Source organism: Podarcis raffonei, chromosome 14 (assembly GCF_027172205.1).
Source record: "Podarcis raffonei isolate rPodRaf1 chromosome 14, rPodRaf1.pri, whole genome shotgun sequence".
In the NCBI taxonomy this organism is placed as follows: Eukaryota; Metazoa; Chordata; class Lepidosauria; order Squamata; family Lacertidae; genus Podarcis; species Podarcis raffonei.
Genome location: NC_070615.1, coordinates 32,678,049 through 32,701,000, shown reverse-complemented (window position 1 = coordinate 32,701,000; position 22,952 = coordinate 32,678,049). Strand labels below are relative to the sequence as shown.

Here is a 22,952-nt window from a genome sequence, read left to right as displayed (position 1 = left end):
TCAATGGCTACTAACCATGACAGCTATGTATTACCTCACTGCTGGAGGCAGTAATACTCTGAATACCAGTTGCTTGGGACCTGAGGGTATAGGGCGGTATATAAATTCAAATAACAACAACAACAACAACCACAAGGGGGTAGAATTGCAATTGCTTCCCAGAGGCATCTGGTTGGACCCTATGAGAACAGGATACTGGACTAGGTGAACCATGGGCCTCATCCAGTAAGGCTCTTCTTGAATGTTTCCTCCCTCACTTTAAAAATGTGGTGTGTGACTGTTTGGTTTTCCAAGGCAAGCAAAAGATTCTGATTTGCCTTAGATATACCAGGCCCTACGAGTGTCCCCATTTTCCAGGGACAGTGCTGGATTTACAGAAGCAGTCCCATTTTCCGAGTTCATCCCAGAATGTCCTGCTTTTCCTTAGGATGTCCCTATTTTCATCGGAGAAATGTTGGCTGGTATGGAGTTACATGATCTCTTCCCCCCCCCCCCCGGTCCATCTAAAGGCAACCCTGTGTGGGGAAGTTTTTAAAATGTTTAGTGTTTTATTGTGTTTTTATATATGTTGGAAGCTGCCCAGAGTGGCTGGGGAAACCCAGTCAGATAGGTGGGGAATAAAAAGGAATAATCATCATCATCATCATCATCATTGAGTAGGATGCCCCTATTTTCATTGGAAAAATGTTGGAGGGTATGATATACAACCCCCTGAAACATTCTGCGTTCATTATATATATTTGGCTAGTTAATCATTAAGAAGGTAATGCTGTTAATGTCTCTTGGTTGAATTGATCTGTCTGAAAGAGCTACTCTTCCAACCAACAGGTTAACAGACTACTTTAATATGTGTGTGGCAGCAGTGTGTGGAGGGGTCCTCTCTGTCTCCCCACCTATTTCTCTCTCTTGCATATCACTCCTTTGTTTCCATACCCTGAGGCTATGATGCAGTTTGCCTCATTTAACTACAGTGTGAAAACAGCTTTCCCTGAGAATGTGAAATATCTGCCGCCAAAGAGGCAGAACACAAGAAAGGAAAGAAAAGGGGGGCCAAATCAAATAAAAGCAAAGAATAAAACACCAAGAGAGAGTTTTAAAAATGTGAGCAGTGGTGGAAAGAGGGGTGTGTGTCTGTGTGTGTGTCTGTCTGTGTGTGTGTGTGTGTGTGTGTGTGTTTTTCTTCCTTTGCCCCTCCACCAAAGAAATGAATAAATACAGTATCGTTCTGCAAATGTATGCTTACACAAAAGATGAACATTGCACAAGTAACATTTCTCCTGCTTTCATTTGTGTTCAAACACATAACAGGGTTACTCCTTATGTTTTGACACTTATCATGCAATTTCTTAATTATAAAAGCTTTATGCAACAGATGAAATGCTGCTGTGAAGGAAAAAAATTAAACAGGAAGATGTGAGATATTCTGTACTGAACATCTAAAACAGTGGTGTTTTGTTGTTGTTTTTTAAAAAACATAACAATCTGGAGTGTTTCTAGAAAAGCTTGTGCCTCTACATAATATAGACTCTATTTTCTCTTTCTCTGCTTAAGAGAGTTCAGCATATAAACAGAAAGCAATAAGCTGCATTTTATACTCTGGCATGTAAAGCACCTTTCGGAGTTGAAATGTGGCCATGCACAGGCCAATGACTTTCGGCTCTTCCTTAAAACATACACATGCAAACAAGCTTGCCAGCTACCATGTTGCTGAGCCATGCCATGCACAGGTTTACAAATACTGTGAGACACTGGAGGTGAAAATTATTTGGTGCTCTTGCTTCCTTATCCTAAGGTAAAGGTAAAGGTAAAGGTAAAGGGACCCCTGACCATTAGGTCCAGTCGTGGCCGACTCTGGGGTTGTGGTGCTCATCTCACTTTATTGGCCGAGGGAGCCAGCGTACAGCTTCCGGGTCATGTGGCCAGCATGACTAAGCCGCTTCTGGTGAACCAGAGCAGCGCACGGAAACACTGTTTACCTTCCCGCCAGAGCGGTACCTATTTATCTACTTGCACTTTGACGTGCTTTTGAACTGCTAGGTGGGTAGGAGCAGGGACCGAGCAACGGGAGCTCACCCCGTCACGGGGATTCGAACCGCCGACCTTCTGATTGGCAAGTCCTAGGCTCTGTGGTTTAACCCACAGCGCCACCCGTGTCCCTTATCCTAAGGTAGCCTTCCCCAATCTTGTACCCTCCAGATGTTTTGAATTACAATTCAAATTACCAGTGGTCAAGGACAATAAGAGTTGTGGCCCAGCAACACCTGGGAAGTACCACTTGGAGACCCTGATGTAGAAATATGTCTGGTTCCTAGAAGTCAATGACATTCCAGACTGCAGGAACAGGCATTTCTGAAGGCTTATCCACACTTGCCTCTTGTCCCACTCTTTCCAGACAGAGGTCTGTGCTTTAACACTCCATATCCGAGCTCCCCCCGCCCCCAAGTTTTCCCTTCAAAAACCCGCTCTTTAAAGTTGAATCAGATCAAACATCAATTCAGGTTTTCACAGGGAAAGCTCTGGAGCAAAAACAAAAGTGCTCAGACAGTTAAATCGCAGGCCATGCCTGTAAAGAGCAGAGGAAAAGTAAGTGTGGATAAGCGTGATAGTGGGGCTGTGGAGGACTTAACTGTGGGCAAAGATAGATACCAGCAGAACATCCAACAGGAAACTCCTTACTTCATCCAGAGTCAACTAAGCCAAGCGCCACCTAATGACTAAACTACATAATGGCAAATTCTACACTGATAGCAGTTTGGAGCTAGTCAATAGCCCTGAGATCAAACTTTACTTCCTAAATATAGGCTTGAGGTGCATGTCTGAAACTGATAATCTGGCAACCCTAAGCACATGACATTAAATGTTGGATATCTGAGCCGAAACTGAGCTTTGCCATTTTGCTTTTTCACAGACTGGCCTTTAAGGGGACCAGCTTCCCCTCAGGTTGAGATTTCTAAGTTTGGCTCTCTCAGGCTGCAGTTGAAAAGTGTTCCTGGAAACAGGTCAAGGCCTTTTAGTCAACCTGTTTCCTCAGACCTAGGGGAGACAGAGATATTTTTGGGTTGGAGTCTCCCCGAGACCCACTCCTCAATGAGAAAGGAAAGAAACTAAGAAAGAGATCAACAAAAGACAAGGTAAAGTGCAGGTATAAACAAGAAGAAGATCTGCAGAAGGGACATGGAAAAGACTTAAGAGCCTCGGACATAAGATTACCAGGTTGATGGACTAGATGGAATGGACAGTAAGGACTGACATAACCCGAGACCAGGAAGAAGAGACGTTGGATGAAGATTGGAAGAAAATTTTTAAAAATTTATTTTGGGAATTGGTGTAAAATTAACGAGTATTAGGGAAAATGTTGGAATGAAACTATTTGGCTTTAGTAGAAATGATATAAGGAGTTATGTATAAATAAGTATTAAGTTTTAAGCTTTAAGGTATTTTATGGTAAGATAAGGTTAAAATAAATTAAGGTAAATTGAACGACAGAATATAGTGAAAGATGGAAAGGATTTGCTGAGTTAATTAATAGGTTAGATTGTTAAGATAAATTACCCAATAAAAATTGAGAAAGATGGAAAGAATTTGCTGAAACAAATATCTAAACTAGAATACAAAAAGGGAGGTGTGAGGAGGTCGATGAAACAAGTAAATGAAAGATAAAGATATGGAATATTGGATGTGTGTTTTTTATTGTTATTGTTGTATTGGCTTTTATGCTTTTTTCCCCCTTTTGTTTTTTTTATGTATTGTAATGTATGTTTTGTTAAATTTTTTGTTGTCTTTTTTTCTTCTTTTCTCTGTAATCTTTTAAACTTCTAATAAATATCATTTAAAAAAAACAAAAAACCTGTTTCCTCAGACCTCTAAGGGCCTCCAATTAACTTTAGGCTAAGGCCTCTCAGTTTATGTGCTGCCTGATTTCATGCTCCCAATTTTGTGAGAGGTAACTGAGCATCAGTGAAAGTGTGGAATGATATGTCCCTGAGTAGCAAAACACTTTACAATGAACTAACTGTGAAAGGAGTGCCTCTGGAAGCTTTTATCTGATCGCTGCTGATATCATGTCAGATCTCAAACCCAAAGCAAACCAATGAATAGCAGGCAGTGATTCCCTACTGCTTCAGTTGTGTTACACCACCAAACCTGGGCCAAAGAAGAGAGCAAGGAGTCTACAGATCCAGAGATGAAACAATCATGTGACAAGGCCTGGCTTCTAGCAACACTTCCAGGCCAAGTTTGTTCTTGCCTCTAAACTGCAAGGAAACACAACTTGCTTGGCAGAAGCTGGGTCAAATAAGCTTCTGCAGTGTTCCAGCAGCTGTTGGTCCTCTGACCAATGTCTGGGACCAAGCAGTTGGAAGTATATCAGCAGGGATACACAGACTGTAATTTAAGGTTTAATTCTGTTGTAAGTGTATGTCAGCTAGCTAAGAGGGTGCTGGGTGGAGGTGTTGGTTAGCAACCAGGCAGAGTGGCATGAACTTTGCTGAGGGAACACATGCTCAGATTAACTGTGTAGTTCTGAGAGAGCTTTCCCTCTGAATGTATCATTGAATGTATTTTTGCTGTATGTACAAGGCCTGAGGAAAGAAATGACAAAACCTTTTCTTATCAAATGATACACAGTTTTCAATCATTTTTATTTTTTTTGCTTAGTTTGCACTCAGTGTTAGCAGGATCTCTCTCTCTGAGTCTGCATTATTCAAAACTGTATGTGAAAATGTGTTTATTGGGAAAATCCACACTAAAATTCTAATATTTCTTTCATCTGGATTAGGTTGTTGTTGTTGTTTTTTAAAAAATGCAAATTGCTTCAGAAATGTAGAGAGCTGTATTTAACATTGGGAAAATGAGAGAACCAAAATTTACAGATGCTTCCATCCCTAATTTTGAGGAAATGTGGTTAGGGTTTTGCTGGGAGGATATATTTTTTAAAATGGACAGACAAACAAACCTTGCAAGATTCGATCAAGTAATGCCTATTTAGACATACACCCACCCCAGGAAATCTACTGGTTTGCTTTAGAATCCGAACTTAGTGGTCTTCTTGGGAACTCTCTCTTAGACAGCAGTGTGCATTATGTCTCTTGGAATAGCTCAGTTGGTAGAGTGTGAGACTCTTCATCTCAGTTATGGGTTTGAGCTGCACATTGAGCAGAAGATTCCTGCATTGCAGGGGGTTGGACTAGATGGCCTTTGCGGTCCCTTCCAACTCTACAATTCTATGATTCTATTCTTCTTGCTTCAAAGTGTGCTAAGGCAGACCTCCTGGATTTTTAGACCCCCTCCTCACTCGGCTGTGCATGGGCACCAAAGTCCTGCCCATCTGGACATAGATACAGAGAGATCAAGAATGAATGACATATTTTTTTTTATTATTGCAAAGGGGTGGGAGTGTTGCTTAATGTTGCCTTTGGAGTGAAATAAGTTGGAAGTCAGTAAAGAAATCGTATCAAAGCTCACTGCTCTTAATTAAATATTAGCTGTAATTAGCACTAAGAGTGAATGCTACGAATATTAATTCTAAGCTTGTGAAAGGGCTGTCATTGTTAATGAGAAACAGTGGGGGTCTCTATAACATCTGTTTTAGAGCTCAAGGTAGCATAGAACTCTTTAAAACAAATTGCACCTAGACAATCATTCCCCATCTCTCTTGTTTTCTTAATGGCATTTTTAAGATATAGCAATAGATACATATAGCAGACTTTCATTCCATTTTAATTGATTAATATTTCCATAACATCTTGAGTCTGCTTTCCAAATATTAAAAGCACTTTTGTGGAATTTGGAGACCCAAAAGGTCTGCCCACTTTTGCATCTGACCTTCACCACCACCATGTTGCGATCCCCAGAAGGTTGTCAGTAAGGGAAGCTGGCCCTCAGGCTCAAAATGATTACGCAGATCATTGAAGTGATTATTGGATTATTGGGACTAGGCCTGTCCCATCTAGTCCAGCATCCTGTTCCCATAATGGCCAACCAAATGCCAGTGAGAAATCAGTGAGCAGTACATGAGCACAAGAGCACTCTGTGCTTTTAAATGCCCGTGGCTGGAAACCACAGGAGAGGAGAGGACTCTTCTGCCCAGGTCCTGCTTGCTTGTGGGCTTCCCATGGGGTCATCTGTAAGAACAGGGTGCCGGACTGGAGGGATGATTGACCTGATCCAGCAGGCTCCATCAGCTGCTGATGCAGCCTTTGTGCCTTTTCTCTGTTCCGAACAGAAGGAAGGATGCTTATGCAATCGTGGGATCCAGTGAAATGTGGGCATACCTTTTTCAGGGAGTGGGGGTTCATATAAGAGAGGCCAAGCCAGTGCAAATAGAACTGAGTAGGAAGATTTTTGCGGTGGTTAAAACCCAACCTGTAGTTGTGCCCATACTTCTCATCTGGAGAATCTGGGAAGGCAATATCACCAAAGGGGGAGCACTGAAAATCTGCAACAGTTCAGGAGCGAACTGCAGGGCAAGCTTAATAATCTTACCTACCTTCTCTTTGTTTGTTTTTATCTTTCCCCTTTGCAGGGTAATCAGGAAGCCACAGCACCTCCTGACACAATGGCACAGCCTTACGCCTCGGCTCAGTTTGCTCCTCCTCAGAACGGCATCCCCGCAGAGTACACCGCACCCCACCCTCATCCAACTCCCGACTACACAGGCCAAACCACAGTTCCAGAGCACACATTAAATATGTACCCACCTGCGCAGACGCACTCTGAACCAAACACAAGTGACACAAATGCACAAACTGTGTCAGGCACAGCCACAGTAAGTATATATATAGATAGATAGATTTAAATTTCCCATGCAAAAAATATTGGCATCAGCAATGCAGTCTATATGAGCAACCTCCAACCCTCCTGGACTCGGGGCTCCTCTTGCATCAGTGGGGTTTTGAGCTGGAGCCTCAGGAAGAGTCTCCAGTTCAAGCTTCCGTTGACCTGGTAAAACCAGAAAACTGAAATCTGAGTGTTGAAATCTGACCTGTCCAATCCAAAACTGAATGCTGCCTGAATAGAGGTAGCTGTTTGCTTGTGTGCATCATTTTCTCCCCTTCCTCCACTAGCCTACATTTAGTTTGTGATTTCATTGGGACAGGGATCTCTTCTGCTAATATGAGTTTGTTAAGTACTGTGTATTTGGAGTGTGAAGTATTCATTTCAGTTGTGATGATTTACCACCAGGCCTTTAAAATAATACCTGGCTCTGTATGTGTGAAACATGGCTTCCCATCTAAGGTGCTTGCATGTATTTATTCTGCACATGGTGTTCACCTACTTATGTGTGAGATTAACTGTGCATAATGCTATAATTGTCCCCTAGCTTACCACAATCATTGACAGAACATTGCTGTGCGAAAAAAATATTTGACATATCATGTTCCTAGTGTGTAGTTCCTAGTAGCTCTCTTTGTTGAAAACTATGGCCTCCAAGAGATTATTAGGATGACATCTGGTGGATTAAACAGCTGGGTGTTTCAACCTTTTATCTTCAGTTATTGAGAATCGGTGTACTGCAGAGTTTAATGAACAATTATGCACCTAATTCATACAGAAGGTAGGAGGTGCTTAAAATATTATTTATTATGCCCAACATGTTTTGAATAACATCATCCTCAGGAGTTTCTGGATAACAGAAATATCTTCAAAGGCTTGTGTGTAAATTGATTGGCTTAAGCACAAATATGCCGGCGGCCACAGTCACCATAAGGTTTTCCATAAGAACATAAGCAGAGACCCATCAGAGCATAAGAACATAAGAAGAGCCCTTCTAGATCAGATCAACACTTGGGCTTCTAGAATTAAGCCAGGCTCCCTCCCTGATTTCCAAGCATGGAGCTCTGATAGGAAACAGTCAGGTTTCCACTGGCTTCAAATTCCTTCTGTTTCCAGCTAGACATTTTAACCCACCAGCTTCCCACCTAGCAAATCATATTTCAGAAGGTGAGACAATATTTTTCTTTAATTTAGTCTAAATCAGAATGATCAATGCTGACTTCTGGGCCCAGGAGGTGTGGTGTGCGGGGAATGAGTAGTTCAACTGTACACTGTGTGAATGAGTCGCTTTTATCTAACCTGAATCTTGCAACATTCATCTTCATTGGATGTCCATGAGTTCTAGTGTTATGAAAGCGAGAGCAAAATTTTTCTCGATCCACTTTCTCCATGCCATGCATAATTTAATAAACTTCAGTTATGTTGCCTCCTACTTGTGTTTTCTCTGAACTAGGAAGTCCCAGATGCTGCAACCCTTCTTCATAGGAGAGTTGCTCCACCATTTTGATCATTTTGGTTGCCCTTTTTTGAACTCTTTCCAACTCTACAATATGATTTTTGAGGTGACTGAAAGCGGCAACAACAGTGACTACCAATTCTATTTAGTGGATTGATTTTCATTCCAGAAATAAGCAAAATTCAGCAATTTCCACTCCTGTTTTCATTTTTGTGAAAATTCTCTGACATCCTAGCTCCAGCTGGCGCTTTCAGGGTTCTAGGGAGAAAGCAAAATAAATCCTGCAGACTTCAAGTCTGCCCACCCCCTCTACAGTTGCTTCCAAATAGACTTCTTTTCATAAAAAAAACACCCCACACATAAAAGATATCACTGAATATAGCAAAAAAGTGTGCATTTTCTGTTGTTTGTTGTGACCATTGCAACATCTGCATCGCACATCCAAGCCATGTTGTCACCAGTTTATGAGCTACCCCAATCCCCATTTGTTTTGGTTTGTTTCATATCCAAATAGTGCATTTTGCTTCACTTTGGGTTGTTTTTTAGAGTTTCAGGAGACATTGTGTATCTCAGAATGTGTGGCATCAGGCTTTATTAATGGATTCATGTCTGGTAAACAATTCAGCCTCTGCAAAACAAACAAGCAAAATGTTCTCACTTGTATCCAAAAGGTGCTCTACCACATTTGAAAGTCATGATCCACTTATGGAAGAGGCTCGTTTTCCACACTTGCACTGGAGGACTGAATGAGAAACAAGCTATATCCAAAGCTTTGCTTCCACTTGTATAATCTCTTGTATAAACAGAAGCATACAGAACCTATAAGGTTACAACATTTGAGACTTTCTAGTTTAGGAGGACAAGATGCACATTTATAACATTGCACATGGTGTAGAGAAAGTGGATAGGGATAAAAACTTATCCCTATCCACTTATCCCTGTCATTCATAACTTCTTCCTCTCTCATAATAGTGGAACATGGGGCTATCCAACAAAACTGAATGACTTCTTCACACAGTACATAGTTGAATTGTGAGATTTTAATTAACAGAATGATGTGAAAATGGGATGGAATGGATTTCTGAATGAACTAATGGGGAACTGAAATGGACAGGAAATAGATTCACCCATCCATTCTTATAGGGAAGGAAACTTGCTAGTAATTTAGATGTTCTGTCCCTTATCTTGCTGGATCTGCTTCTGCTTACATTAGAAAGGAGTAAGGTTAAAAATCCCACCTCATATACAACATTTTTTAAAAAGTTCAGTGTATGGAAAGTGTGAAGGTTCATGAAGCAAAGTATGAAGGTGGGTGTTGCACATGAAAGCAAGTTCCTGATGTTAAGCCAAATGTGTGCCCAATGAAACAAACATGTATTACAGTTGAAAAGCATCATCATAGGCACTGAGCAGAATTTTAAAGGGGTTGGCTACATTACATTGCTTTGTAACTACATTGCATGGTGTGGGAATGTGCATCAAAGAGTCTGCCAAATTGCCCCACAGATTAGAAACTAGGCTGTGTTGATCTGGTTTAAGAAACAACAGCAACAGCTGGATGTCAAGAACGTGATCATATTCATAGGCAAAAAGATACATAGTAATGAAGAGAATGATAAAGAAATTATTTCTGTTATCAGATGAGAGTGATAATGGCTAACACATTATTGCCACTGCAAATAGTAAAGCAATGTTCTCAGTGAAGTCTGGACAATGTTAAGCTCATTCAGTTTCAATCAAAGTGTCTAGAGGAAGAAATCTGTCAGTTTTGATGACCCTCTGTTTCTCATTTCCCCAATCTTCAGTTTGCCATATTTCCACAACTCTTTGTGATCTCCACGAAAAATCATTAACATTTTTGTGTGCATTCCTCCTAATAATCAGTTTTTGAAAGCAATTTTAGACAATATGATGCATTTGGGTGTGTAATTTCCACTGATAAATTTCCACTAATATATATATATACATTTTATGCACACTTTCCACTAATACAGGGATGTCCAACTACTTCCAAGAGACTGCGATCTATTCCTACTATAAATAAACTGGCAGTGATCTACCCATTGGATTGACCAGAGTTGTTGAGCTTTTTTTTTTGGGGGGATGTGAAATTTGAAGGCTAGCCACTATTTTGATTTACACACAGATCTGCAAAGTGTAAATCAATTAGATTTACTTTAAATTGTGAACCAAACCAAATTTGTCAAAGAGTTAAACAAGGGCTTAGCTTCAGCTGGATCACGCTGAATTAATTATTTGCTTTTTTCTCTCTTTTTTTAAAAAAATAATAATTTATATTAATAGTAGAGATGTGAGAACTCTGATGAAAATGGAAATAGGAGTAGAAAATGCCAATATTCACTTATTTGTTCCATGTCTGGAACAAAACTCAATCCAGTGAATACAATCAGTATTCACTGTTGTTGTTGTTGTTGTTGTTGTTGTAGTTGTTGTTGTTGTTGTTGTTGTTCTTTTCAGCCTGCAAATTATACTTAATTGACCCCTCCCCAACATTTGCATTGAATTTACTTTCCGTTGAAATGAATAGGGTAGGATAAATAAACAACAATGTAAATTATATAATGTACATCATTTCATCACAGAAGGAAGCAAGGCGAATAATGAAAGTTTTGCAAGAAGATGAACTGGAGCAGAATGGAAACAATGCTGCATGCAGTGAATAGAGGTTGGAAACCACACAACTTAGAGACACCCGTGATTGAACTTGGGAGCTTCTGCATGCAAAGGAGATGCTCTAGTGCTTGGCTGCAGCCCTTTCCCATTTTGTTATAGACAGTAGTGCAGTGGCAAATTCAGAAGTGCAAGATCCCTTCATGATAGTCACAGCCAGGCCCCCTCACAGGCACACCCCATCTAAGATTATGATAACTAGGGGTGCATTGCAATGATCAATGCAGATGCCCATGTGTTCCCTTTCGGCTACATCTACTAATTTCTGTGCATGCGCATGGGCAAATGATTCTGAGTGCTCCAGTATCTTTTCTTGGAGCGATGTAATCTGTGCTTTCCTTGTATGTAACAGAGCTTGCACCTCTTTCCATTGAAACTGAAACACCTTGTGTTTTCAGTGTTCCTAAAGGTTTGGAGCATATAGAACAATTCTTCCTTAGTGCTTTTCCTGCGTCCCTTATTTAGAGTGACCCTAGGAGCCAGTCCTTAGTGGCTGATACACCTGTTGTCGTTCTGATTGGCTCCAATCAGCACAATGGGTGAGATGACTTCTCAGTGGCTAAAATGCTCCATTTTCATCCTGATCAGGTAGCTCTAGGACTTGCAGACAGGGACCCCTGCTGCAGAAATAGTAATGGGCCTTTGACACTAATCTCTCACTGTGATCTTGAACTACTATACTACGTATAATTTATCTGACAGTTGATAACCTTAAGTGGCACATACGGAGACCTACATAACACCAACAACTTTACAGAGCTCATATCCACCTGCTTCCTATACTGGTGCTCCTTTGTTTTTAACTGGACTGTGCTTCACATTTCCATGTTTCAGCTATTCTTTGGACGTTTAGCTATTGTATTATTTTCATATCCTTATGTATTGTATTACCGGTTTTCAATATTGGTGGTTCTCATTGTTTACAATGCACTTAAGGTGTTAAATATTTCTCATAGGGTGAGGAAGAGGGAGGAGGAACCAAACCCCCCAAAGTTGTGTATTCTGCTGAATAAACAAACCACTAGTTTCAAAGCAGACTTAGTCAAAATGAAAGAGCTAATTTATAGCTTAAATTGCATCTGACCTTCAACATCTTGGCTTCACATTATAACACTTTAATTAAAATTGATTCTTCCCTAGGATTATTATGTGAAAGGTAATTCTCCTTTTCGCTAAATGCGAAGAGGGATATCTCTTCCAGGTTAAGCTCAGTTAATGATGGCTCCCCCCGACTTTTGTAATTGGCAGGCTGGTAGTAGTTTGTTTATGGGTAGAAAGAAGTTGTCAGTTGCAATGACACTTATTAAATTGGAGTGAAATCTTGCAAGTGGAGTCCTTCACTTCAGACTGTCCCCCACCAGCCCCGCTCTCCAGGAGAATATATTTTGGGCCTTGGCGCTATTGAAGGTCTGGAATTATTTTAGATATTTGTAGGCAGCACAGAATGAGAGCAGTGCAGGAAAATAGGTCTCTGTGTGATAGCTTTATTTGTGCAGATACTTGGGGCGTCTTCTTGAGAGGGAAGAGAAATTAAGTCTGTGTGAATTCCAATATGAGATGACCTGGATGAATAGATTCATCACAGAGGAGGCTGGTCCATTAGGGCACAAGGGGCTTTGCCCCAACCACCTTATTCTGTCTTCAGTACAGAATGTGTGGATGGCGCCACTTACTGTTGGCCTCCCTGCCTTCTGTCTACCATTCTCAATGGGCACCAGTCACTACTGGTTTGGAACTCACAGGACAATCCAAATTCCAGCTAGGCAGCTGGGAGAAGTCAGGGGGTGGGCAGGCAAATAGCTGTACCAACATAACACATTTATTCTTGCTTCTGTCAGGCACAGATCTATGCAAGCATGAGAGTGAGGACTTTAAATAAATAGATATGAAGATCTGCATCCACATACAGGATCATTCAAGGCTCCCTCCCTCCCTCTCTCACACACTTAAACAATCTGCCCCTTGGTAATGAAACCATGTAGCCCTAATGTTGTTGTGATGGAGCAATTACTTTGGAAAGAAGAAAAGAAGCAAGGAGAATGACTACAAAAGATGCTAATTCACAGAGGGGTTCATAATGTTCAGATCGTAATATAAGAATATAAGCAGTGCCGAAAGGGGAAACGTATTTCTGCATTTTATGAGCCACTTTCATAATTCCTCCTCTGCTGATACAATGTCACCACATATATTTAATAGTGATATTACTCAGTGAAATAGAATAAGTGTTGATATAAAATTGCCCCATCTGCAATTGAATTTGCCATCACTATTCTCCTGGGTTTGGTGATTGTAACAGTTATATGTTCTATCTTCCTTCCTATACAGTTGCTAGTCCTCATTATAAGCAGAAGGGTTGAGTTTATTTATACACAGAGAGCTGAGAACCAGGTACTGCCTCCGTAGATGGTTTCAGACACATTTGCTCAGATGAAGTGTGGGTCTGCACGTTTGGAATTTCCATAAAGTAGGAGTGAAAATTCATGAGTGAAAGTTCTTCACCTCATCTGTAAAAGCTGGGCAGGAGGTCCATTGAGTTCTGAATCCCTTGCCTTGCTTGTGCACTTACTAATCTGGTTTGGGTGCAGTTGAATCTGTATCAGTGCTAGCCTGAAAAAAGATATTTTTCTTACTCACAAGTAAGAGTGTCTGTCATGGTGTTTTGGATGGGTCAGGACAGATGAGGTGAGGTCTGGTCAAGTCTGAATGAAAGCTGGCCTGGGAATCGCACAGACCTTACCAAACTTGACTTCAGTTATGTGAGAAAGATGTGTGCTAGATATGGCCAACATGGTACTCTCCAGATGTTATTGGACTACAACTCCCATAAGCCTGAACTAGCATAACCAGTGATTGGGGATAATGGAAGTTGTAGTCCATCAACATCTAGAGGACTCTTTAGTCATATGCTAAAGAATAATTGACATCTGCTTTGGGATGACAGAAGGGAGCATTCTGTCTCCCCCTCTCCCAGGTTTGTTTGCTAGTTTGTTATGGTGCATTTCAGGTCCTGCTTCTGGTCTTCCCATAGGCCACTGTGAGAGCAGGATGGTTGATTAGATGGGCCACTGGCCTGATCCTGCAGGCTCTTTTTATGCTCTTACCTTCACTGTGGCATGAATGATTCTGAGCCAGCAGTTTCCACTAGTACCCAGCAAACTTTGACTTTCTTTGAGGCAACAATAGCTTATTTGTGTAATTGTCCTCCTTTGTGGTGCTTGTGTGTGTTCTGCACCTTAATCAACAGCCTTTTATCTTTATTTTTACTTTGATCATCTCAAAATAGCAACGCACCTACCAGAAAACAGGGGAGGGGAGGGGAAAAGGGTAATTAAATTTGGCAGTTCTTTTCTGTGTGCTGTCTTGTTGATTTTTTGTTGCTTGAAAGTGCATCTAAAGGTGTCAACTGCTGTTTAATTGACTAAGCATTCACGTAAGATCCAGCTGTTTCTGAATGCAATCTAAATATTTTATGTGGAAGCGGTGTGCACAAGGACAAAAATATAATGCCAATAGGCTAGCACAGCTATATATGGTGAATTCTATGCTTCCTTGGTCTAACTGCAGTTGGACTCCCAATGGGAGCACCCTGCAATATTTTACATAAAATGATCTGAACATCTCATGTAAGTATTTGTAATATATTGAAGAGGCTGCCAGTACATTCTCTGCTCTGACCACAGGGGGCACTGGAGTTTAGGTTGCTTGTTATACAAAGGTCAAGGTGCTAAATAAATTTATCATGCTGTTGAAACATGGATAGCCCTAAACTGACCAGAATAAACCTGTGCTACAACTGAGGGCGGGCACTGGAAATCCGAAGAGGCTTGGAAGGAACCTGATGTGGGCTTAGAGCCCTACCCCTATGTCAGTATCTTTGTGCATGTAAAGCCACTGACATCATGCCCATTAGTCTGAAATGGAAGCACATGTTTCTGATTTTCTCCTTAGAGTGCCAGAGGAGAACAGTGGGGTGGGAGCAGGCTCTTGCATGAAACACTAAACTACGGTTTAACATTGTGTCTGAAAACAGTTCTGCTGTTTTCACTGTGCTGCTGCCTGTTACTTTAATCTATAAAGTTATTGGATTTTGTATTGTTTTAAGTGAATGTTTCAATGCTGCTGTAAGTCAAAGGATAGGATATACATCCCTTAAATGAGCAGCAGCCAATGTGCTGCCTTCTAGATGTTCTGGACTATGACTCTTCTAGTGAGAGACACAGAACCTGAGAGAGAAAGGAGAATATATAAAATTCAATTGAGAAATAAGGGCCCAATAAAGCAGCAGGCTAAGGACCCTTGACATGGGAGAAAGCCAGGATTAGGACTCTAAGAGCTGGTGAGTCCTTGCCAGTGTGGTGTAGTGGTTAGGAGCGATAGACTCGTAATCTGGTGAACCGGGTTCGCGTCCCCGCTCCTCCACATGCAGCTGCTGGGTGACCTTGGGCCTGTCACACTTCTCTGAAGTCTCTCAGCCCCACTCACCTCACAGAGTGTTTGTTGTGGGGGAGGAAGGGAAAGGAGAATGTTAGCCACTTTGAGACTCCTTCGGGTAGTGATAAAGTGGGATATCAAATCCAAAACTCTTCTTCTTCTTCATGATGGTACCAATGCTCAGATCCATGCGGCAGTGGTGTAGAGCAGGGCCCTGTTGGTGGTGGCTCCTTTCCAACAGTTATCAGATTGTCTCTCACACCGGCAATGTTCTGAGTGTACTTCAAAGCGTATTTATTTCACCAGGCATTTGCTGGTTAATTTCACAGGGTAGCAAGTGTGGTGCTGCTGTTCTTCTAAATGTTGCCACTGTTGTTTTCTTACATTGCTAATGTTTGTTTTATGATGTGTACATATTGCCATGATATTTATGTAAGTCTTTTGTTAAATAACAGGAGGACAGGAAGGGTGTAAAACCCACAAAGGTGGGACATAAAAACCACACAGAAAGGAATGAACCGAAAGGGAAATAAAATTGAGAGACAAAGAGTGGCTGATGGAAGGACATGAGAGGAACCCTGCTGGATTACCGGTAGCTCAGAGGTCTACCTAATCTAGAATCCCATTCAACCAGTAGTCAACCAGATGCCCATGGGAAACCCACAAGCCAAAACCTGAGCACAACTGCAATTCTCCCTACTCGTGGTTCCCCAGAAACTGATATTCACAGGGACACTGACAATGGAGGTGAAACATAGCTAGCATTGCTAGTAGCCATCGGTAGCCTTCTCCTCGAAGAATCTGTCAAATAGGAATATGAAGATCACAAACTGAATTGAAAGAACCACCTGCCAACTAATTGGCAGCAGGCCCCTAATATCTCTGTACTAGCTAAGAGGAACCATTCCATCATTTCATTAAAATGTATCCAGACTACACAAAATGTATAGTTGTTTAAAGTGTAGCTACTCTAGGGTTTTATGAGGTTTTTTTATATAAAAATAATGATGGCCAAAATATAGTTGCTCAGATATATATTAGCTATTCCGTTTGAATAAATCCTTATGAGATCATAAATGCTTGTGGAACTAAAGGTTAATGAAGTGTGGAAGATTGTAAAGCACAGAAACGAACCTGCTAGATCGTAAATATGCATTTGTTATTTTCAGTGTGAATGGTACCCAGTTGCAAAAAGAAAAAAAGAGAGGGGTGACAATGGAGAGGGTTATTCCAGGATTTCATACACTGAGATCACAAGTGGGGGGGAACACTGCTGCTTGTGGGCTTCCCGTGGGCAAGTGAGTGACTGCTGTGAAAACAGAATGCTGGATCAGATGGGCCACTCAGTCAATCTAGCAGGACTCTTTGTATGTTCTTATACCATGGTGCCCAGGTAAGAACACAAGAACAGCCTGTTGCATCAGGTTGATGTAAACAAAATCTGCTCCTTTTCCCTTGTGGGGTATCCAAGAGCCCGTATAGAGTCCTTAAGTAGAGTCCTTAAGCCCGTATAGAGTCTCTTATTGGTAGGAGAAAATAACAGAGGCCAAACGGAGAATATTGAGAAGCAAAGCAGCTAGTAAGCCTGATCTTCATTAAACTGTTGCAAGAGGGTCCTCATTCACCACATGCAGGAGGGAGGAGGAACCCAGAACAATGGTGTGCAAGGCCTTATATAGACTTTTGAAATTGTCCACCCTGTAGCTCAAGACCACCCCGAAAAACATCATACGTACATCACAGAAGGAGGCAGTCTACAACAGAGATCCTGTCCGCCAGGATACCTGACATTGTCCAGTGATTGCTTACTTGGGCAACCTGGCCATTCTTTTGTGCCTGTAAATACTTTAATTCCTGAAGCAGGTCACAGGCTCACCCTATGCTTACAAAGATGCCGTAAAGACAGGTAAGCAAAAGACAATGGAGAGGCTTTCCCCATTTCCTTCCTCCTTGCAGAGAAACATTTGAGGTCAATTTGGGAGAGTCAAAATGGTTTCAGGATTGTTCTCCTGTACTATTTTTTTAAAAAAGGTGTTTATTAAAGTTTTCAAAGTTAATACAGTAAAGAAAAGAGTCAAAAAGAAAAAAGAAACAATAACAAAAAATAGAAAAATACAAAAAAAAATTAAAAACGCCTGAAGTTCACAATAGTTTTTTTTCATTAACATATTTCCCCAACCTCCTCATACCTCCCTTTTTTGTATTCCAGTTCAGATTATTAGTTCAGCAAATCCTTATCAGTAATTTTTAGCTTATTTCCACACCTTTTTTTCCATATCACTCAAAACATTACAGCTGGAAACCACTTAAATTCTATCCGACATCATTCTAGCATTCATTAATTTTACAATATTTCTGTAAATAGTCCTTAAATTTCTTCCAATCTTCTTCCGCCAACTCTTCTCCCTGGTCATGGATTCTGCCAGTCATTTCTGCCAATCCCATGTAGTCAATCATCTTCATCTGCCATTCTTCCAGAGTGGGTAAATCCTGTGTCTTCCAGTACTTTGCGATAAGTATTCTTGCTGCTGTTGTAGCATACATAAAAAAAGTTCTATCCTTCTTTGACACCAATTGGCTGACTATGCCCAGAAGAAAGGCCTCTGGTTTCTTCAGGAAGGTATATTTAAATACCTTTTTCATTTCATTGTAGATCATTTCCCAGAAAGCCTTAATTCTTGGGCACGTCCACCAAAGGTGAAAGAATGTACCTTCATTTTCTTTGCATTTCCAACATTTATTATCGGGCAAGTGATAAATTTTTGCCAGCTTGACTGGGGTCATGTACCACCTGTATATCATTTTCATAATATTCTCTCTTAAGGCATTACATGCCGTAAATTTCATACCTGTGGTCCACAACTGTTCCCAGTCCGCAAACATAATGTTATGTCCAACATCTTGTGCTCATTTAATCATAGCAGATTTAACCGTCTCATCCTGAGTGTTCCATTTCAACAGCAAGTTATACATCTTTGACAAAATCTTAGTTTTAGGTTCTAACAGTTCTGTTTCCAATTTTGATTTTTCCACCTGGAAGCCGATTTTCTTATCCAAATTATATACCTCCATTATCTGATAATAATGAAGCCAATCTCGCACTTTGTTTTTTAGTTTCTCAAAACTCTGCAATTTCAGTCTATGTCCTTCTTGTTCCAAAATTTCCCAATATTTCGGCCATTTGGCCTCCATATTGAGCTTTTTCTGTGCTTTCGCTTCCATTGGTGACAACCACCTTGGGGTTTTATTTTCCAATAAATCCTTATATCTAATCCAAACATTAAACAATGCTTTCCTGACAATATGGTTTTTAAATGCTTTATGTGCTTTAACCTTGTCATACCACAAATATGCATGCCACCCAAAAACGTTGTTAAAACCTTCTAAATCCAAAATGTCTGTATTCTCAAGAAGCAGCCAGTCTTTCAACCAGCAGAATGCTGCTGATTCATAATAAAGTTTAAAGTCTGGCAGGGCAAATCCACCCCTTTCCTTTGCATCAGTTAATATCTTAAATTTTATTCTAGGCTTCTTGCCCTGCCAGACAAATCTAGAAATATCTTTCTGCCACTTCTTGAAACAGTCCATCTTGTCCACAATTTGCAATGTTTGAAACAAAAACAACATTCTAGGCAATACATTCATCTTTATAGCTGCGATTCGGCCCAACAAGGAAAGCTTCAAATTTGACCAAATTTCTAAATCTTTTTTCACTTCCGTCCAACATTTTTCATAGTTATCTTTAAACAAATTCCCATTTTTAGCTGTCATATTAATCCCCAGGTATTTCACTTTCTTAACCACAGTCAAACCTGTTTCATTCTGAAACCTCTCTCTTTCAATCAATGTTAAGTTTTTCTCTAAAACCTTAGTTTTTGACTTGTTCAATTTGAATCCTGCCACCTGACCAAACTCTTGAATTAGTTCCAAAACCCTTTTAGTACTAGATTCTGGCTCCTGTAACGTCAAGACTAAGTCATCTGCAAATGCTCTCAATTTGTACTGTTTGGCTCCGACCTGTATACCTTTAACCAACCGGTCGCTTCTAATCATGTTCAGCAGGACCTCCAGGACCGATATAAAAAGCAATGGGGAAATTTCCCCATTGCTTTTTGTTCTCCTGTACTATTTTAGACACGTGGTTTACATACTTACATATGCGTTTGCCTCGTGAATTTATTAACATTTAATTTATATACTTGAGACCTTAAATTCTTATAACAAGGCCAATAGCCCATCCAGTCCAGCATTCTGTACTCACAGTTGCCACCCAGATAATCATGGCAATCCCACAAGCAGGACCCAAGCACAAGAACACGCTCCCCTCCAGTGCTTTCCAGCAACTGGTATTCAGAAGCATTATTCCCTCTTGTCATGGAGGCAGAGCACAGCCATCATGGCTAGTAGCCACCAATAGCCTTCTCCTTTGTATTTTTTTTCTAGATTTGTTCAGTTTTCCAGAAAACTTGCGTCAGCATTCCCTGGGCTGGTTCCTTCTAGGTTTTCTGAAAATCAACTCGGCCCCAAGTTGGAGAAATTTGTTTTACACTGGGGGAAATGCAGTGAAGGGAAGGAGAGGCTTGGAGCCCCACAAGTTTTGCTTTTTTTCTGGTTAAACTCCTCACTCAGCTGAAATGTCACAATCTGAATCTAGGTCCAATGGATTCCTCCCCCATCTCTTGTGTCAGTGTCTGTATGGCTTACCACCTGAGAACCACTGGTATACTGCCTTAGCAATGGAATAAAAAAATGGGATATAAAATTAGTTGCATTTAAATGTTCAAATAATTGGTGTGGGGTTTTTTTTTTATCTCAAAGATAGTTATCATTAAGGGACTGCAGTGTATTCTTATATATCTATAACAGCAGCCAGTAAAAATAAAAGAAAGTTGGAAAATTGTGTGTATGTGTGTGTGTGTGTCTCCACACACTAGCATGTCTGGAAATAATATGGCTCCTAATGGATTTTGAGGGGGTTGATTGTATTTTTATGCAATCGGTCAAACTAGAAATCCAAATAATGAAACCCCAGCGGGCCAGTATATCACGTTAAGGATTTATGAATCATATTGTCAAATGCTGTTTTGTATTACAAAGTATGGGATTTTGATGATAACATGGAGAAAGCGCCATATATTAGCAAACTCATACTGGTTTTATCAGGTTATAAGGCATTTTGCATCTTGCTTCTGGGCTGAATTTTCTTTCTCCCTTTCTCTCCTTATTTACTTTCTCCCCTTATATTATTTTCACACTGTATTATGAATCATCCACAGCTGTTTGACTCTGCCAGCTACATGACTGACTGTCGCTTGACAATGAGCTTATTCTTTTTCATATATATATATATATATATATATATATATATACACACACACAAGAGAAAAATCAGGGATTGGGGAATTACCCCGTTTCTAGGTTGTGTCACTTTCACATTTGTTCACCTAAAAGTTTGTTCCACATTCCACATTCCCATTATTATTATTATTATTATTATTATTATTATTATTATTATAAAAATTTCTATGCCACCATTCATCCAGGGATCACAGGGTGGTTTACAATATAAAAATATTCCACATGAATGCATGTTCTTTAAAAAAGGCACAAAAACACATATTTAAATATTGTGTGTGTGTGTGTGTGTGTATTCTCTGAAAATGTGCATTTATAAACATATTTGCTCTCAGAAATATATACACACAAACACATATTCAGGGACTATGGAATCTGGTGGGTAATTTAGGCAGCATTCCTAACTGCACTAGCTTACCCGAAATGGCCAATGGCTCTCTGTGGGTTGCAGAACAGTCCTTTCCAGCCATAGTTAGCCATAAATAACTGGGATCTTTTGCTTGCAAAGCAGATGGTCTAATACTTTGCTATTGGCATTCTCAATGTTATATGGACAGGAAGGGGCCCTTGTTTTTTTACTTAGGGATCTCTTTGCCACCAAGACTCCCCTGCCTTCTGGTCTTGTAATTCCTGTTGGCTGTAAGAAGATATCAGTATTCCAAGCCTTGCCGCACAGTTTGCGAACAGCTCAATAAACCTACATGTAGCTCATATCCTTTTCTAGACAGAATGAGCTGACTTTCTTTACTGTCTCTCTCTTTCAGGCATCCTGCCTGTGTGTTAAGCAAGTGGAAATGACCTTCTGAATTTTCATGGGTCCCCCCCCTTCCTGTCCCTCTACTTTTTAGTGATTTATTTTTTACACTTGTTGAAGAACTTTACCAGAAAGGGTGTGGGGAGAAAGAATCTTAAAGTACTTCCCCACGTTCAGTACATTGACATCATGTGCAAAGTCCTGATGTGTTCAAGGGTAACAAAAGCTAAAGACAGTTTACAACATAGAACACAAATGTCAATACATAACATAATATCTACGCACAGGGCCGGATTTAGGTTTGATGAGGCTCTAAGCTACCGAAGGTAATGGGGCCCTTTATATGTCCAGCTGTCCTTTGTCAACAACAAATTGTCGCTGTTTTTTGTGTTGAATGTATGCTATATGGTCATTTTTGGAGTTAATAGGTATCTAAAGCCATCCGCACATAACAAATAGGAGCCTACACAACACAAAACACTGTTGCTGTATGTAGGTTTTATTTTATTTGTTTTTTATCTTATATTGTGGAAATGTACATCCAGGTTTTTCTCCTTTAAATTTTTTTGGGGCCCCCAAGAGAGTGGGGCCCTAAGCTATAGCTTGTTTAGCTTATACGTAAATCCAGCACTGCCTATGCAACATAAAAATCCAAACAGTTACATATATACCACAATAATTATTGCACAACAAAATACAGATTCTCGTAACAGCAACAGCATAAAAAATAAGGGAGGAAAAAATGAGCATCAGGTACCTAAAACACACACAGAAAAACCCCAATGCACAAATACCAAATCTTCTATCTAACGGTAGTTCTTAATCCCAACCACCAATAGTAAATGACAGACAATCCTAGCTTTCACCTGGGAGCTTTCCTTTCCTCTCTCAGTCTCACCATAAGAGATCCTTTCACCATCTATTTGCCACTGTGGGTGTAACCTTGACCCCCCCCCCCAGTGTTGACTCAGAAGGGAAGACACAAGAGGGGAAATTCCCTGTGGTGTCTCCCACACATATACATGATAGGCACACACTCTGGACTCCTTGTACCTTTTTGCCTAAGCAAGCCCACACCTAGCAGTGGACTTACTTGACCAAGCTGGGAAATATAGGCTTGGGAAACACATGGGCTTGTTTCAATTCCAATGTAACCTATGTCTCATATCACCCCACCAATGGTGTCACTCCAGTGTTGGGTGTCTCATCTTGCCCCCACCCCCATGATGGATGTGTGACATGGTCTTTCTCAACTCTCATCATATAGGCTTGCTACTATATGGACAGGGACAAGGGATTGAGGACCCTTGAAGGGGACACAGAACCTAGAGAAAGTTCTGCACTGTGGGTCACACTTGAATGTTACCCATCTTTCATGGCATCAGAGTGACCTTTCAGATGTTGTTGGGCCACAGGTGTCAATTGGCTCAAAGTATTCCATCCATCGGCCCATTGGCCATATTGGTTGAGGCCAGGGATATCAGAGAG

The 22,952-nt window shown here is 40.6% G+C and overlaps 1 protein-coding gene across 28 annotated transcripts in view; it reads left to right on the top strand.

Annotated features, from left to right (window-relative positions):
* Positions 1-22,952, top strand: part of RBFOX1 (RNA binding fox-1 homolog 1) — a 1,472,193-nt gene that overhangs the window by 1,307,392 nt on the left and 141,849 nt on the right. For all 28 annotated transcript variants that reach the window (XM_053365865.1, XM_053365877.1, XM_053365871.1 and 25 more), the window contains one exon: positions 6,524-6,766. In XM_053365865.1, coding sequence (XP_053221840.1) covers positions 6,524-6,766 — 243 coding nt within the window. The remainder of the gene's footprint in view (positions 1-6,523; positions 6,767-22,952) is intronic.